The sequence below is a fragment of the Lissotriton helveticus genome, chromosome 8, assembly GCF_964261635.1.
Source record: "Lissotriton helveticus chromosome 8, aLisHel1.1, whole genome shotgun sequence".
In the NCBI taxonomy this organism is placed as follows: domain Eukaryota; kingdom Metazoa; phylum Chordata; class Amphibia; order Caudata; family Salamandridae; genus Lissotriton; species Lissotriton helveticus.
Window position 1 is genome coordinate 1,675,546,681 of NC_136069.1, and position 19,937 is coordinate 1,675,566,617.

Sequence of the window (19,937 nt, forward strand, 5' to 3'; positions counted from 1 at the left end):
GGTTCACTAGCTGGAAAAGTTTGTGAATGAGGCACTCTGGGGCACACACCTCTAATGTTACCTCTGCTCTCAAATAACCCTCTTCTCGGTTAGAGTGATCAAGGGTACACCTTACAAGACTGGGTGGGGATCTGCCTTGGTGATCATATTTATGTAGCTGTTTATTTCATTGTGTTGTAAAGTCCCCACCACAGCACAGAGTTAAAATTGTTTGGTCGAGAACTCCTAAGAATATAGGACAAAGACAGCCATGCACTCTTTCAAAAATTAAATGCATGTACATGTCCTAATTTGACCATATAGACTAAGATAGATTTGTAGTGAACAGTCGTTTTCCCAAGAAAGAATCGATAAGAGGTTATTGACTGAGAGGTCCGTCTCATTACTTGAGAGGGACTGTGAGTAGACTTGGAGATTGGTCAGATTTGGTCTCTATTTTCTATAACATTGGGCTCCCTTCATTTAATGATGAAAATTGACTTATATTTTAGATTAGGAATTTTAATGCTTTCAAGTTTTAGGGGCATATGTATCAAGCCCTTTTCCCGTTCGCAACTGGGAAAGCCTTTTGGAATGTATCATCCAAAAAAGGCCAGCGCAAAATAGGGAATCGCAAAATTTGCGATTCCAAATTTGGCGAATGCCTTTAAGGAATCGCAAATTGCGAGTCCTTAAATGCAATGCAGGAAGCACCAAAGTTGTGCGATTGTGGCTTAAGAAACCGCAAATTACCACCAACTTTAAGTTGTGGTCATTTGCGATTTAAATGCACTTTTTTACATTTTTCAAAGTGCAATGTGGCTCACATACATGCCCTTAGGGCATGTATGGGTGCCACATGTGCACACATACATATTTCAGGGGTGCAATAGGGTGTCCTTTTGACACCCTTGTACCCTTGAAATTGCATTCCCAATTTACTCGCAAATTGCGAATATGTTCCCATTCATTCCTATGGGCCTCCTGGCCCATAAGGATGAATGGGAAGGTATTCCTTAATTGCAATTCACAATTTGCGAATTGCAAGTAAGGAATATGTAGGAATCGCAATTATTATTGCGATTCCTACATACAATGCATTTTGTGAGTCCTTAATAGCGATTCGCAAAAAATCGCTATTAAGGGCTTGCAAAACGATGTTTTAATACATATGCCCCTTAACGTACTAATGTGTAATTAATGAGGTTTATATTGTTGTAGATGGAAAAAGAAGAAAAACATTTATACAAATAAAAAAAATACATAAAACCCTTTAAAATACATACCAATGTCCTTGCACTGAGTCTAACATTTTCTTCCCCAAAGTATTGAACTGTAGACCAAGTTGTTCTCATCTTCCTCTGAGCGTCATTCGTCTGCCATCCAGGGATTTCTTTTCTCATTATCTATGTGTTTTGTGTTATCATGGCCATTAGATTTCTCTTAAAGATTGGCCTAGTGACTTTGTCATTACGTAGCCTAACCTTCTTTTTTTCAGGTTAGTAGAGTGGTTAAGGCATTGCTTAGTCATGCCTTTTCATTCTTTTTGGTTGTTGGATAAACTTAACTTCTCTTTCTTTCTGGTTGGTAGAGTGTTTGTGGCAATGCTAAGTCTTAACTTCTCTTTCGTTCTATTTGGTAGAGCTGTTAAGACATTGTCTAGTTTTGCCTATTCCTTCTTTTTGGTTGTTGGCTAGATTTAACTTCTCTTTCTTTCTGGTTAGTAGATTGGTTATGACACTGCTTAGCCTTAACATATTTTTCTTTCTGGTTGGCAGGGCTGTTATGGCATTGATTAGCCTTACCTTATCTTTCTTTCTGACTCGTAGAGCTTTTATGGCATTGCTTTCCTTACCTTCTCTTTCTTTCTGGTTGGTGGAGCAGTTATGGCATTGGTTAGCCTTACCTACTCTTTCTTTCTGGTTGGTAGAGCATTTATGGATTTGCTTAGCCCTACCTACTCTTTCTTTCTAGTTGTTAGATAGTCTTACTTTCTCTTTCTTTCTGGTTGGTAGAGTAGTTATGGCATTGTTTAGCCTTATAGTGTCTTTCTTTTTGGTTGGTTGATAGTCTTACCTTCACTTTCTTTCTCGTTGGTAGAGTGTTTCTGGGACGGCTTGGTCTAAGCTTCTCTTTCTTCCTGGCTGTTAGATAGTCTTAGCTTCTTTTTTTTTGGTTGGTATATAGCCTTACCTTACCTTCCCTTTCTTTCTGGTTGGTAGAGAGATTATAGAATTGCTTTGCCTTACCTTCTCTTTCTTTCTGGTTAGTAGAGTGGTTATGGCATTGCTTAACTTATCTCCTCTTTTCTTTTTGGTTGGTAGCGCATTTTATGGCATTGTTTAATCTGACCTTCTCTTTCGTTCTGGTTGCTAGAGCAGTTAGCGCATTGCTTAACCTTATCTTCTCTTTCTTTCTGGTTGGTAGAGTAATGGTGGCATTGCTTAGCCTTACCTTCTCTTTCTTTCTGGTTGGTAGAGTGATGGTGGCATTGCTTAGCCTTACCTTCTCTTTCTTTCTGGTTGGTAGAGTGGTTATGGCATGCTTAGCCTTACCTTCTCTTTCCTTCCGGTTAATAGAACTGCTATGGTATTGCTCAGCCATACCTTCTTTGGTTGATAGAGCGGTTATGGCATTGTTTAGCTTTAGTGGTAAGCCTTAATGGCAATGCTTGTGTTTATCTCTTTCTTGTCTACAGAGTTGGCAAAGTGGTTACGGCATTGGTTGCAGTTACTCACTTCCTTCTACCGTCCTTCTCCATAGGGTTGATGTAGTGGTTATGACAGGGCTTACACTTGCACTGTTGGTTCTCTTTTCAGTCCCCCTGGGACTCTGCTTACTCACTCCCTCTTCTCTCTTTCTAGGGTTGATGCACTAACCAATTTAATGAAGGTTGAACAGATGCGTGCCCGGGCGATGGAACAGCAGGTGATGTGCCATGATTGTTTTTCATGCTCATTTCAAATGTATCAATACATTGTTTAGGGCTTAGATGAGTTGAATTAATCCTGCCTATGTTTCCACTGGATTTATCATTCCTATGAGCACCTACTATTTCAGTTTCAGCTGTATCGTAATCTAGTGACCAACATGCTAGAAACAAGTTTGGAAGGGGGTCTGGCTTTCTTGACAAGGCTCTGTGTTTTCTGCAAGTGGTTTACTGTCAAGTCCAAAATGTGAAGCAACTCGTTAACCAAACATAGTCAGTGGTTCTCCTCTCACTGTGCTTGACTGATAATAAGCATGTTTTTACAGGTGCTAGAGGACGGCAGAAGGAGCACTATTTAACGTACATAGGCAAGTCACATATTTTAAGGCCTGCGTGGCCGTTGGCATTGTATAGTTTTCATGCAGGAATAATGATGCAAGTGCTTACAATTTCCAGCATCCTCGGCTTCAGCGACACAAATTTTATAAAAAGCTGGAGGCCTCATTTACGAGTTTTGTATGGAGGTCAGCGTAGCAAGTCATTTGGCTGTGCTGCCCTGCCTCAAAAGGAAAGGGCAGGAATGAGCTGTATCTATGAGATACGGCACATTCCTGTCCACTTCCACTGCGCTGGTGCCGCTTTGTCTACCTTGTGCCAACGCAGGCATTCTTGCTCCATGGTGCAAGGGTGTCCGCATTGTAGGAATTATTGTTTTCGTGCAGAAGGGACACCTTCCTGACCAAAAAGAATCAATGGAGGCATTTAACTCCTACTGTGTGCGCTGCAGCACATAGAGGGAGAAAAACATATGTATTTCTCCTCGATTTAGTGCTGCCCCAGGTTTACTTGATTAAGTACATCTGGGGCAAAGTTAAATCCATTGGTGTTGCGTGTAAAAAAACCTGCAATGCCCATGGAATGCTTCTTTGACTCAGAGTAAAGCAAAGTAGCGACATGCGCTGCTTCGCCTTACCCAATGTATATGAGGCCCTGAATAGCCATGGAGGCTGGCCTTACATTGCCTCACAGATATGATTGAGAGGCTTAAGACACCGGAGTGCATCTTGTATCTCAAGATATCTCAAGCTAAAACATATGGGTTTCTATAATTTCCCACTCTCAGTTTATTCCTCAGTTTATTCCTCTCCTGTGGCAATAGAGGCCAATTAAACCTTTTTGTGTCCTCCTGGAGCTCTACCTTTAGGTCCTCCGGTTCCCAAGTTGTCCTGCCAGCCTGTTCGCTGAATAAATAACTGCTGGTGTGTCTCTTAACCTTCACTGTAGTCACAATCTGAACAGAGTACCATAAAAAGTAAACTTTTACCTCCTTTCATAATTCTATTTTGCCCCCAGGAACACATTCCAAAGACGGGGTTATGTTACCTTTCAGTTAATCCACCGCTATGTTTTAACATGTACACATACTCCACCACCTCCTATTAGTATTATCTGGTGTATCAGCAGTCTGTGGAAGGACTCATGCAGCCAATCTTGCCCAACAAAATACGTGCACCTAAAAACTATGTCCTCAGACTCGCACCACTTTCTCTGCCTACAGAATCCCACAATCTCCCACATTCTCTTTGTTCCTTGACCTGTTGAGTTGAGCTGGCTCCTAACCGCTTCAGTAATAGTGCCCGTACAACCTGTAGAAAGCCCCAAACCTACTTCATCTTCTGTAAACCCATCTTTATTTTCTATATCAATGGTATCGCTGGCAACTGTTTCAAATCATTCTCACCCAGTGAATCAACAACATTACCCTTAGGATAGGAACGGGACGGCCTTTTCATGGTCGGTCCATTCAGCCTGGGCAACTACTGTGCCTGTCGCCTGCCCTCCCCATAGCATGACCAACGCACCTAGCTGCTTCCCAAAAGTCAACCTTTTTACGTTCATCCAAGACTACCTAACAATCAAGTGGCCATTTATCCATATTTGCAGTTTGTTTTCCCTGCAAAGTTACTCTTCAAACAGTGATGCAAACAGTGATGCAAAAGATGAATCAGTGAAATGTTTCGTCTGCACCTGTCTAATCATTCACAATCCTAATAACATATCCCTTGAGCCTTCATTCCCATTTCTATTCCCAACCTTGTCCTTCCATCCCAGCGCATGTTCTAAAGCAATGAACCCGAAAGTCTCGCTTCTAGGATGCACTTTTGACAGCATTACTGGCCGTAATCCAGACTGGACACGGCAACGCTTCTGTAAACCCCAGTTCCACCACCACCCTTGACTCCTCTGGCATGTAATCTGAGTCTCAATCTCAAACTCACTATGCCTAATTTCTTACCATCTACTTTCAAATTCAGAATTATACACTACAGTTTTGGATATTTCATAGATTCACATGCTTAAATCATTCACTGTTGCAGAGATGGACGCCGCATGGTAAGTTTACAATAGCAGTACCAGGCACTGCTTTTCTGCTAGACCTTAGAACAGTGCCACTTTAGTAACACAATCATTTCATTTGACAACATCTAAACTTCAACCAGTGAAATGAGAGGACCGTTACCCTCACTGTTTCCAGAGGCCATCTCACCTTAGATTGCTACTGCATCTAATGTGGAAAGGGAGTCAAACTGTTGCTGTGTATTTCAGATAAGTCCTTCATTTACTTAAGAAATATTACTTTTTGATCTAACTGTTTGTGGTAAGCTTCTCCTCTGGCATCTCTGGAATATGCAAAATAATTGAATTAAGCAGCGGACTGATCCTTCTGTGGGGAAATGAGGGTGTTTTCTGATGACCCTCACAGAACATACATTTATTTCCTTTACCCAAATCGTTTACCAAAGGACTGCATCATATTCCAAAGGACTACAAAATGTGCAGAACCTTTTAATCAAAAAACATCAGTGACAGAGGGACAACTTTTGAGGTCACTACAAAAGTTCAAGGTGGTTGAAACCCCTCCTCATGTGATAAATTAAGCTCATTGTTTAACCCTCAAATGAGAAAAAGGCACATAAAGGCATATAGAGACCTGTAAGTCTGAGGCATCTTTAAAAGAGCCGGAGAAAACAAATCAAGGAAAATCCAGGGAAAATCCTTTAACTAATCTGTGAGACCTTCTTGCCCATCACCAGAGAGTAGGTAGAAGAAAAAACAAGGTTCACCAGATATGCCTCCACCATTTCTCTTAAGATGAAGAAGACACAAGCAGAAACCTCTGTCAATTGACAGCCATCTACAGCCAGACACTACGCTATCAATGTAGTCCCCATCAATATCCTTGAAGGTTAGACCAGATAAAAGGTTTACTGTTGAAGTTGGTGTTGATGAGTCCCTCTAAGATACCACTGCTAATGCCATCAACAAGAGACCCAACTAAGAGAAAACTGCAGTCATTACATATCTCGCTAGAGCATACATTACGTAGTAAAATACCAGCAGTGCCACCAACAGGACTGCTGGAGAAAGAAGCCGAAGAGGCGGAGGAGTTGTGACATCCAGAGGATCCCTATCCGGCAGTTTACAGTCCTGGCCATGTAAAGGTAAAACACCAGGACACAGAGAAAAAGTAAGGATTTTCATTGTGTGGGAAACAAACTCATTTGTATCAACCAAACTTCCCAAAATACCAGGTCCAAGACTGGTCTGAGGAACTCGCTTACTACGATCGTAAATATGCTCCATATGAGATGCAATGCAACCAATTCCATAGACTGCCCAAGTTGCGGGTGCTTGTAGATATACTCAAGGTCCTCGAGCTTATGATGAAAGGCTAATATACTTGTTTTATATCCGAACCAGGTCAACCATCATATGCTCAGTAGTCCCAGCCCATGAACTTCCAGGAACCACAAAAACAATATGAATTGTATCCTATAACTTCTAATTGAGCTGAACCTACCATTCCAGTAACTGAGACAGCTGCATGTCGGGTCCAGCGTTTTTCAGATATCCTTTACAACCACATATGATGATGATTAATGTTCAGACATAGAAGAAGGCAAACTCCTAAAGCCCTCAAGGGCCAAGGGCAATGGCATACATCATTCTAAATTACTAGCTGCTAAATCACCATCACCTCAATCGATAGACTCCCCACCAGACAGTATTTCCAGGTTCCACAACCTTGTTGAAAGGGAATCAAAACGATTTGCATGTCCAATAACATCCAAAGAAATGGACTTACATGACTTCACGAGCCATCTGAAAGAGCAGCCAAAGTATTTCCTATTGTAGACCATATGTGGCAAGGGGGCATAACATTTATGCAAACTACAGCAACAGTAGTCACAGTTGTCCCAAGAGTGGATTAGAACTATAAGGTGCTAGACAACACACCACCCTGTCTTGTAGGTCATCCTAAAGCAGACTCGGTAATCATTCCAGCATCACACAGGAGATCTAGGGACCCCAGAACACGGTGCAAGATTTCATTGGGGAGAGAAGGATGTAAGATCTATGCCTTTGAAAAGAAGGTGCCTGGTTGACCTGTAGACCAATGCTGAGCTCCTTGAACCTCCTCAGGTACCATGCCCCACAGTTACTTAGAGCCTGAGTTATACATGGGGGGATCCATACATGGCAAGAGTGGTTCCACATCCAGGTGAGACCCCTTGGGATTCCACAAGGTGCTGGGCAACCGCCGTAGATGTGTTCATGACCGTACAACTCCTCTTTTCTTGGTGGCCCATAACACAGCCTCTCACGGTACTGGTTTCCTTTCCCGGCCCATAGTTATGGGATCACACCCCGTGTCTGTAGCCCCACCACTCTACCTTTTATTCAAGTTGTTTAAGGACAAGGCAAAACCCTTATTATACCCATTACTGGACCCCCCCCCACAGACTGAACTGACAGCTGACGGTCCTTGTTGGCCTTCTATTATGCCCTGGATTACCAACACCCCTGAAGTTATGTTATGATCACCTGTCATTTTCTAATTTTTATTATTTTGTATATTCTACCGCTTGCGGTTATTATGTAGTCTAGTCTCTATTTGTACTCTGCATGTTTTTATTAATAAAGGGAAAACGTGTAAAAAAGAAAGAAAAGAAAATGCATTCAATTACAGCGGCTAACTCAGTGGCCATAGTAGGCCACTATGACCAATAACTGTGATCGGACATCGCCCAACACCTCAAATTCTTACCAGATAATAAAAAGCAGGAGTTAAGGTCCATTCTTAATGAAGACTAGAGAGCAGCTGCAGTGCTTAGTAAATCAGCAATGGATAGGGTTGCCACCTTTCAAAGTGAAGACATACCAGTCATCTATTCACATATTAACATTCATTAAAGACCCAGGCATGATTCTTAATCACATCTTGATATAAAAGCATCTGTGTTCATTTTTTTAAAAGCTTTATTTATCGAGATTTTACAATATTATAACAATCACAGACAATCTCAACAAAGAATTTGCAGCTGTGCACACCCGCCCGAGTGTCTGAACATAGCCACCATAAGTCCGGATGAGATCATTACTGCACATTATCGGGAGGATCTAGTTTATCCATATGAAAGGGTCCCTTCAGGTACAATCTCTGTCGACCTGGATCATCCCTCCAGGAAGTCTTCCATTTTTCAATCCCCGTATCCTGGCTAAAAGCGGGCCCCCAGGCTGCCCCAGCCCCACTCATCCAATTCCTCACCCTTATGTACCAGTATTCCCTTGCAGCTCTCTTTACGGTGCAATAGTTTGTGCTGCCCTCTCCTCCCTATCCACTGGGGGCTGTGCACCTCTCTCTGGTGACACCACAGCCAAAGTCCCCCTCTGAGTCGCCCCTCTCTTCAGTTATGTGCTGTATCATGAGCTCCCACTCTTAACAATCATCTTACAGGTGCTCATCCATACGGACATCCTTCATGCATCTCCTTTCTGCCCAAGATCACTCCACAAGATCCCGGGACTATGCCAAGATTGTGGGCCCAGCAGTAGGTAGCCCTCTGATGACATCTCTCCCTTTCACCAACAATAAAGTCAGTTGGGCAAACCTATATCGTGTCCGTCCTTCTCTGTGGGATGGAATAAAACCCATTGTGCAGTGACTGTAGCCTCAGGCTGAATACAGATGGCGCATGCCAGGAAATCCAGGACCTCCTGCCAATATTGAATAAGCTTGTCGCAGCCCCATGACGTGTGTGATGCCTGAACCTCCCTCTTTGCAGTGAGGACACTCATCTGCACGGGTTGGGTAAATTGCGCTGAGTTGTATGGGGCAGAAGTATGCACGGTGGAGTACATAAAAGTGTGCCAACTTGAACAGCGTATTAAAAGGCACTTCTTTCACCAGGGCACAGGACCTGTTCCACACAACATCTGTAAGGAGCTCAGCAGTTTCACCTCCCAACCCTCTTGGGCATGATATGTGGCCTGCAGACGTCCACCCTTAAGGCACGATATATGTGGGACACCACGCACCTGTCTGTATTAATTTTCAACATGGTCTTTCTTTCTTTACTTTCATTATCAGTCGGGGGTCATTTTGGCAGCTTTAGAACATGTTTTAAAGCATTTTCTTCTTACATCTACCGTTAAAAGTATGTACTGATAAGAGGAAAAAATATCGGCTTTAGGTACTTTTGCAAATTTTTTATACCAGCAAGGACATTAAAATACCAGTTATGCCACAATAAAACCAGTCAAGTGGTGACACTAAGAATTCATGTTTAAAACTTAAGATCTGATAGAGGCTTCTAGATGCAGATTTCTTACCTTACAATTTTCCTCAGGCGTCAGACTGGGCCTGGAAACTTTTTGAGGAGTACCTCTTTTTACAATGAAGACAGGTCCATCGGCATCTTAGAAAGTATACATTTTTTTGTAGTACAACCCCTGAGACACGCAGTCGTCCCTTTGCTGCTGCCTCAACTGCTCCTTCTCTTCTCCTCGTTCTACACTCCAGAACCAAGAGAAGACCAAAGGCATGAGCATGGAATACAACTATGAATAAACAAAATAGAATCCACGAGGTGGTTTGCAGTGGTCCCTAAAAGGATGGGGAGCACACCGTGTTTTTTAAATGCCCCTCACACACCAACAGGCCCCTTGGTGTCATGCTTCATCATCGGGGCCTTCGCACCCCTCTACGGGATGCGGCGTGCTACGACAAGACGACTACGTAGGAGCACTTGACAGTGAGCTATGTGAGGGTGTGTATTGAGTGATGTGAGTGAGGTGAGGTGAAGGGTGGATTAAAAAATACCTGGCACTAAGGAAAAAAATATTTTATTCCGTCCTTGGCTGGTATTAGTAAAAAAGTGCAAAGACTGGTTGAAAAAATACGTACTAGGGTATATCAACCAACAACAGTGTCAACATGTTTCGGAGCACAAGGCTCCTTCTTCAGGACGAGGATATGCACTATGATCCTCACCTTACTCACATGGAATGTGAAAGTGTTCAAGAAAATATTAAAAAAATACAATGTGTAATATACCTATCAATGTTTTAAGTGAAGGTATGCTCGTTGCGCCCAATTGGCGTTTGAAATATCTGTAAAAGAAAGACATAGTAAGTAAACTAGTCGGATGTCCAGGAACATAATAACCATGCTGGTCGGATGTCCAGGAAACATGAGGAAAAGAGAATTTCATTTATAACAAAGGTAAGTATCCAGAACTCCGCTGTGGATCTGGCACCTTGTGAGAGAAAGACATTTATAGAGGGACACACGTTTCTAAACACATTCGCACTTACATACATGCAATCACCCTGGTATGAATGGGAATAAAAAGATTGGTTTTCAGCGATGGTACAAGCTTACTTAAGTTCAAAATTCGGAAGGCCTCATGAGCCTAAGCGTAGTATTGGGGGTATCACTCCTCGTTGCCCAGTCAACAACCTAAAAGATAGTAAATAGCTGTATTTAGGGAGGTGAAACAGAGATTAAAGAAGCCAGGTTACTGGTGAGTTGAATGCAACCTCCATCTCAACTGCCCTTACTCACGGTGACTGCATAGAACGATCGCCTGCCTTCCCCTCAACGCTGCTCCGCTGGAAGTGAGCCGTGAAGGCAGAAGTTCGCATTTTATACCCTAAGGTGTGGTTAATTGATTGAGGTAAATTGGATAATTACTAACGGAAAAAGCCCATATAAGGTAGAATGCCTCGTTTCATTTCCGGAAGGAGCATGTGAGTGCCGGAGCTGCGCTGGGCATGGACGCGCTGGTTCCAAGGTAGTGAATCACAAGACGCGCATGCGCATGGTCGCGCAGGCTTAGCGGTAGTGGTTCGCTGGACGCGAGTGCGCAGACCCCGTTTGGTAACTAAAGGACTGTTCATGCGACGCGCCGCGCATGTGCAAACGCGTGATCATTCAAAGTGAAGTACTGCTGATCATGCCGCGCATGCGCAAACGCGTGATCATTCAATATGAAGTACTCCTGATCGTAGCAGTACAATAGGTGGTTGTTGGTATTAACTGCCTTCCTCATTCGTTGTTCATAAGAAGGAAAGGCAGAGTAGAGGTGAAAATAGATCCCAAAAGGGATGTTTTTTGGAAGTATAGCATTTAAGTACATTCAATCTAGGTAGTAAAGTTACCCCTAAATTTTGCCATCAATGGAGGGAGGTATAACGCAAGGGTTAAATGTACACAAAATTACATAGGCGCTCATTATATCATTTACAACCATGAAGACGCTGGTTGATAAAAATAGGATGCAATATTGTGTCACTCATCATACCATTCATGCAGTGTTCAGAAGCTAACGTAATTGGCTCCAGGGAATTGAGTCATTAAGCCCTGTGATGTCGGTGCCCAGCCGGAACACCCAACGTTGCTCCTTTTCCAACAGACCTACATCCGAGGGAAGTTGTTCGATCACTGTCCATTGTAATTCATTGACACAATGTTGAAGTTCCAGGAAATGAGCTGACATTTTAGTGGTCACCTTTTTACATCTAATGTTGCTCTTATGCTCATTAATCCTGACTTTAACTTGTCTCGTGGTCATTCCCACGTACTCCTTGCCGCAGGGACATGTGATCAAATAGACCACATTTTTACTATTACAATTTGTGAACATCCGTTGTTCCCAGCTTGTTCCATTTGTGAAGGAGAGGGTCTGGCTCTTTTTTGTGAGATGACAACAGTTGCAGTTGCCACATGGATGGTGGCCCTTTATCCCTTGTAGTCTTGTTTGCTCAACTTTTTGTGGCTGTGGTCTTGTATGAACTAAAATGTCTTTCAGATTCCTGCCACGTCTGTGGGCGAACATTGGTTTCTCCAGGGATAGTGTGCCACATGTGAGTGTGCGCCAATGCCTATTCACCAGTTTCGTCAATTGATTGGTGACCGGGCTGTAGGTGGTTACACAGACCGTTCTGTTCATCTGGTCATCATGTGTGGGTTTGTCTTCAAGGAGGGCCTCACGATTGTTATTTCTGGCTCTTTTCATAGCCTTCTGAATAACAGGGATGGGATATTTCCTTTCTTTCAGCTTAGTGCAGAGGTCTTTTGCTTGACTTTTATATTTTGCCAGGTCGCTGCAATTCCGACGCAGGCGGAGGAACTGTCCATAAGGCAGGTTCTCCCTCAGGTGACGCGGATGGAAACTGTCGAACCTGAGGAGGCAATTTCTGGCCGTCGGTTTGAAATGGGTTTCTGTCTTGAGAAATCCCGCCTCATGGTAGATATTGAGGTCCAAGAAAACCATAGACCTGTTTGACATCTGGTGAGTGAACTTAAGGAAAATGTTCTGATTGTTCAGCCACTGCATAAACTCTGTGATGGAATTCTCGTCCCCCTCCCAAATTACTAGGACGTCGTCAATATAGCGTCGCCACGTGTGTATCCTGGTTCTGTAGGGATTGTTGGGATTGAGGATTTTGGAGGACTCCAAATGATGGACATAATTTGGGAGGGGACGAGAATTCCATCACAGAGTTTATGCAGTGGCTGAACAATCAGAACATTTTCCTTAAGTTCACTCACCAGATGTCAAACAGGTCTATGGTTTTCTTGGACCTCAATATCTACCATGAGGCGGGATTTCTCAAGACAGAAACCCATTTCAAACCGACGGCCAGAAATTGCCTCCTCAGGTTCGACAGTTTCCATCCGCGTCACCTGAGGGAGAACCTGCCTTATGGACAGTTCCTCCGCCTGCGTCGGAATTGCAGCGACCTGGCAAAATATAAAAGTCAAGCAAAAGACCTCTGCACTAAGCTGAAATAAAGGAAATATCCCATCCCTGTTATTCAGAAGGCTATGAAAAGAGCCAGAAATAACAATCGTGAGGCCCTCCTTGAAGACAAACCCACACATGATAACCAGATGAACAGAACGGTCTGTGTAACCACCTACAGCCCGGTCACCAATCAATTGACGAAACTGGTGAATAGGCATTGGCGCACACTCACATGTGGCACACTATCCCTGGAGAAACCAATGTTCGCCCACAGACGTGGCAGGAATCTGAAAGACATTTTAGTTCATACAAGACCACAGCCACAAAAAGTTGAGCAAACAAGACTACAAGGGATAAAGGGCCACCATCCATGTGGCAACTGCAACTGTTGTCATCTCACAAAAAAGAGCCAGACCCTCTCCTTCACCAATGGAACAAGCTGGGAACAACGGATGTTCACAAATTGTAATAGTAAAAATGTGGTCTATTTGATCACATGTCCCTGCGGCAAGGAGTACGTGGGAATGACCACGAGACAAGTTAAAGTCAGGATTAATGAGCATAAGAGCAACATTAGATGTAAAAAGGTGACCACTAAAATGTCAGCTCATTTCCTGGAACTTCAACATTGTGTCAATGAATTACAATGGACAGTGATCGAACAACTTCCCTCGGATGTAGGTCTGTTGGAAAAGGAGCAACGTTGGGTGTTCCGGCTGGGCACCGACATCACAGGGCTTAATGACTCAATTCCCTGGAGCCAATTACGTTAGCTTCTGAACACTGCATGAATGGTATGATGAGTGACACAATATTGCATCCTATTTTTATCAACCAGCGTCTTCATGGTTGTAAATGATATAATGAGCGCCTATGTAATTTTGTGTACATTTAACCCTTGCGTTATACCTCCCTCCCTTGATGGCAAAATTTAGGGGTAACTTTACTACCTCGATTGAATGTACTTAAATGCTATACTTCCAAAAAACATCCCTTTTGGGATCTATTTTCACCTCTACTCTGCCTTTCCTTCTTATGAACAACGAATGAGGAAGGCAGTTAATACCAACAACCACCTATTGTACTGCTACGATCAGGAGTACTTCATATTGAATGATCACGCGTTTGCGCATGCGCGGCATGATCAGCAGTACTTCACTTTGAATGATCACGCGTTTGCACATGCGCGGCGCGTCGCATGCACAGTCCTTTAGTTACCAAACGGGGTCTGCGCACGCGTGTCCAGCGAACCACTACCGCTAAGCCTGCGCGACCATGCGCATGCGCGTCTTGTGATTCACTACCTTGGAACCAGCGCGTCCATGCCCAGCGCAGCTCCGGCACTCACATGCTCCTTCCGGAAATGAAACGAGGCATTCTACCTTATATGGGCTTTTTCCGTTAGTAATTATCCAATTTACCTCAATCAATTAACCACACCTGAGGGTATAAAATGCGAACTTCTGCCTTCACGGCTCACTTCCAGCGGAGCAGCGTTGAGGGGAAGGCAGGCGATCGTTCTATGCAGTCACCGTGAGTAGGAGCAGTTGAGATGGAGGTTGCATTCAACTCACCAGTAACCTGGCTTCTTTAATCTCTGTTTCACCTCCCTGAATACAGCTATTTACTATCTTTTAGGTTGTTGACTGGGCAACGAGGAGTGATACCCCCAATACTACGCTTAGGCTCATGAGGCCTTCCGAATTTTGAACTTAAGTAAGCTTGTACCATCGCTGAAAACCAATCTTTTTATTCCCATTCATACCAGGGTGATTGCATGTATGTAAGTGCGAATGTGTTTAGAAACGTGTGTCCCTCTATAAATGTCTTTCTCTCACAAGGTGCCAGATCCACAGCGGAGTTCTGGATACTTACCTTTGTTATAAATGAAATTCTCTTTTCCTCATGTTTCCTGGACATCCGACCAGCATGGTTATTATGTTCCTGGACATCCGACTAGTTTACTTACTATGTCTTTCTTTTACAGATATTTCAAACGCCAATTGGGCGCAACGAGCATACCTTCACTTAAAACATTGATAGGTATATTACACATTGTATTTTTTTTATATTTTCTTGAACACTTTCACATTCCATGTGAGTAAGGTGAGGATCATAGTGCATATCCTCGTCCTGAAGAAGGAGCCTTGTGCTCCAAAACATGTTGACACTGTTGTTGGTTGATATACCCTAGTACGTACTTTTTCAACCAGTCTTTGCACTTTTTTACTAATACCAGCCAAGGACGGAATAAAATATTTTTTTCCTTAGTGCCAGGTATTTTTTAATCCACCCTTCACCTCACCTCACTCACATCACTCAATACACACCCTCACATAGCTCACTGTCAAGTGCTCCTACGTAGTCGTCTTGTCCTAGCACGCCGCATCCCGTAGAGGGGTGCGAAGGCCCCGATGATGAAGCATGACACCAAGGGGCCTGTTGGTGTGTGAGGGGCATTTAAAAAACACGGTGTGCTCCCCATCCTTTTAGGGACCACTGCAAATCACCTCGTGGATTCTATTTTGTTTATTCATGACGCCTAGGGAGACTGGATCCACTTCTCTCTCTCTCCCCCCATTGTTATTTTTCTGGAATACAACTATGTCAACATTGAACATAATGAGTTGCATAGTACAGAGTGTAACGCACATATAAATATAACACATCTCCCCTTTTCAAAATTAAAAACCATAAATAAATAAATAAAATAGAACAATGCTAACATTAAAATGCTAATAACACAAACAAGAGTTAAAAATGCTAACTATAATGTTTCATGAAGTCACATAATCACTAAACCAGGTTGGTTTAGAAATGATGCGCCCAGACAATCTTCTGACTCCAGGATTACGTGGAAAAGATTCATTGGTTGTCACATCTTTGGAAATGTTAACAGAACTAGATTTCACTTTAATGGGGACAATGGTATCACCCTTGTTGCTTAACCAGTTGTTGCGTTCCAGATTATTGCAAAGAGTTACTTTATTAAGATTCCACTTCCGACCATCATTCAACAATACACAATTGCCGACGACTTTCAAATTTGTTTTTAGGTTTGGACCATCTAGATGAATTCCCTTTTGACATTCCAACCTATGAAGTTCTCACCCAATCCCCAACACAGAAATATCGAACATGGCTTCTAATTTTGTCATCATGTCTCTGGGCATATTTGCTTTGGTATTTATTTATCGTTCGCTGCAAAACATCCCTGGAGACAAATCTAGAAGAAGCCCTACACATCCATGCAGGAGTCACTTTACTACAAGTAGAAGACCGAAAGGAGTCTCTAGACGAAAAATATTTAGCATCCTTGACGGAAGCTATCATCTCATTAATGCGAGGTAAGGGATGACGATCAATCCAGATATTTTTGTTAAGGTCCCTCAAATCCACGCACATGCGCAATTTTCCATTGGGTTTGCGCGCCAAAGCCACTGGACTGAGCCACTCTGATAGGTTTGATAATGTTTTCCTTGCATAATCTATCCAATTCAAGTTTTAATTGGGGTCTCTAAACAATTGGTACATTACGGACTTTGTGAACCACTGGAATGAAATTCGATTTTAAAATTATACGATGTTCGAATTTATTCAAACACCCTAATTTAGAGTTGAACAGATCAGGAAACTTTTTGCTCCATTTAGAAACTGCATCATCTTGAGTTAAAAGAACTTGATTTGGATGGTTGGGATCAAGAATTACCCCTAAACTCTTTTGTTCTTTCCATCCCAACAAAGCTTTACCCTTCTCAACAACATAAATCTTGGCTTGTGTGGACCTATCTTTGTAAAGAATGTTGTCCACAAAATATCCTAAAACAGGAAGTTTGTTTCCACAATAACCAACAGGTTCAACATCAAATCATAATAGATTACATTTTCCGGTGGATTCCCACATATTCATGTCAATTATAGTGAATGGAGAACAAGAATCTGCCCATAAAGCAACATTACATTCATTAATAGTAAGATCGCATTTGGGCGGTTAATTACAACCTGATATTTCACCAACTTCATTGGCCCAAATAGCCATAACTTCAATTTCACTATCACTGCTGTTTTCAACAGTATCTCTAACTAAATTCACAGAACGTTTCCAAGATTCTCGATCACCAGTTCTACACATTTTGGAAACATGACCATTTTTGGTGCATTTTACACACGTAACATTGATAGCAGGACACCATGGAGTGTCAGCAGAATGTCTATTGCTACCACACCTGAAACAAAAACGCTTGCTGTAAATTGATTGTGTTCTACCATTGGTGAATTTCGTGCGTGAATTGATATTTCTATCATTGACTGAATTAAACTTTGGGTTAGGTTTGATTTCATTGCGATGAATACTGAGTTTTTCACCTGATATTTTAGGTTTGTGACTACTGATGGCACAAACATCGCTCCAGTCTTTGGTATGTTCATTGCTAAATTCTTTTACATTCCGTGAATTATTTTCAACTCTCCTAGCAACATTTATCGTCTTTTGTAAGGTTACAAATGTGGCGTTACACACTTCGCATAGGTTGCAGTGATGCGCGTCAAAAATCGTCTCTTTAACACTGATAAATGTTCGGCAACATAAGTTACTTTTACTTCTCTAGGCGTAATAGCCGCATTCACCAAAAACTAAATAATGTCCACAGCACTGTTTCACTTAATGATCCCTTGTTAACAAGCATACGATACGCTGAGGTTGACTGCATACACACAAATAAAAGTACCTTTTTAGGGGTGTGAAATTGTATCCATAGTTGAGCAGAAAGAAGATAATGATAATTGGCAATCCGTGTTCTTGAAGAATCAATATTCGTTTGTCCTCTTTGTCCTAGGGGTTGTATCGGGTTCAACTTTACCTCGTCGCCACTTTTATAATGAAGACAGGTCCATCGGCATCTTAGAAAGTATAGGTTTATTTGTAGTTCAACCCCGAGATACGCAGTTGTTCCTTTGCTGCTGCCTCGACTGCTCCTGTTCTTCTCCTCATTCTACACTCCAGAACCAAGAGAAGACCAAAGGCATGAGCATGGAATACAACTACGTCAACATTGAACATAACAAGTTGCATAGTACAGAGTGTAACACACATATAAATATAACACCTCTGTGTGCCAGTATGTGGCACTGTTCAGCTCCTTGTCAGATGTGACAATAGTGACATGTAGTTCCTTCTCTATTCTCACACATGTAAGCCAGTTTCACTCACTCCTCCAATCGACTCACTGTTGCAGTCGGAGGCTCCCGTCATTGCATCACGGCATTGATACTTGCCGATTTCCCAACCCTGGGATTGAGGATTGGCACCCCGTAAAGGCTACATACTTCTCTGCATTGTGGATTGCGCCTACATTTGCATATATGTAGAATACCTTGATTTACTACCTCCATTTGGCCACATTCATTAAAGCTTGTCATGTTGTCATTCTGACGCTACGATAGGTGTTGTTAATCATACATAGGATTAAATGTATTCTTTGTACACCAATAAATGTAGTTTGGCGTGTATTTTGAAGTCCTGATGATAATTCTGGATCGAAACGCCATCGACCTGAAACACTCTGACCCTCTAAATTTATGTATATAACATCTGGGTGCAGTAGTGTGCTCCTTGATGTAAATAAGCGAACCCATTGTGGATACAACTAATGGTCACTTATTGTCTCATGCCTGATGGTTGACATGTTTTTAACACTCATTGAGGATTACCCCAGTGGAGTTAATATTCTACACATATATATGTTTGATTAAAAGTGTATTACCTATCTAATATTTATTAGTCTTGGACAGTATTCTTGTCTCCAGACCATTGTAATCTATTCATTGACTTTAGGGTTCTTTGTTTCTGAACATACTTACTACCCTCGGTCCCTATTGATTCTTGGATTCCCTTGTACTTAGTAGCTAAAAGTACTGTGTGCGGCACCTATATCAGCACCATTCCATTGCCCAGTTCTTTCTTTCTGCGCCGGTCACCACAGATCAGGAGAGAGCTACCTGCAGTCCATTTTTGACGAACTTGTTTCAATGTTTTTTTGAGTTATTTGGAGACTTGCTCTCAGTGTGTACATGAATATTTCCCATGCAGGTCAGGGCGCCACTCCTTCGCATCTGCTGCAGAGCATGTTCCTAGGTCTGCTCTGCACTTCCAGAGCTTCCCTGAGCTAGAGTGACCCTTCCCTAACTCAAGGAATTTTATGAGGCCATGCACCTCATATGTAAGCAGCCCGACTCTTCTGGAGGGCCTTCATTGCCCATGGGTTTGAGGGGAGACCCTAGTGGATTTTTGCTGGCGGGTCCTCCCTCTATGCCAGTGGTGCACTTTAGATTCGGTCCTCGATCCGCAGCGGCTCTGCCCGCGAGGCACAACCATTTCCATACTTTGCTCCAGTTCCGCCCTTCCCAGTGCTTCCTATGCTCCACGGTGGCAATAACTCCTTGACAATACCGGACTATGATACATAGGCAGATGGGAGTCAGTCGACTATGACGTGGCAGAAACGTTTAAAGTGAGGGCAGTTTTTTTTCTTCTTTTGCTAGCCCCTGGTAGGAGTACTATTGAGAAGGATCTATGCATCTCCATTACTATCCCTGAAGGGCCCAAAGAAAACTGATATGAGGAACTGGCAGATGCCAATGGTTTGGATACCTCAACAACAGTGGCCTAATCTCTCCTCCTACTGTGGCCATGGAATGGATGAAGGGGCTTAATCTTTGCCATGGTGGCAAAAAGGGCAGCTATGGTCCTGGACCTTATGCTACCCTCAGAGGCAGACAAGATGAATGTCTTGACAGAGGTGTTTTGTCCAGCAGTCAATCCCACAGAACCTATCCTTCCATTCAATGAGTCCCTCACAAATGTCCTGCTTGGGGCATGGGCCAAGCCTGCACAAGGGCCATTGAAGGGCATGGCCATAAGGGCAACCTCTACCTCT

At 42.8% G+C, this 19,937-nt stretch overlaps 1 protein-coding gene across 2 annotated transcripts in view; it reads left to right on the plus strand.

Moving 5' to 3' along the window:
- Positions 1-19,937, plus strand: part of LOC144773619 (transient receptor potential cation channel subfamily M member 2-like) — a 1,811,195-nt gene that overhangs the window by 1,545,462 nt on the left and 245,796 nt on the right. For both annotated transcript variants that reach the window (XM_078658765.1, XM_078658766.1), the window contains one exon: positions 2,844-2,907. In XM_078658765.1, the coding sequence (XP_078514891.1) occupies positions 2,844-2,907 (64 nt within the window). The remainder of the gene's footprint in view (positions 1-2,843; positions 2,908-19,937) is intronic.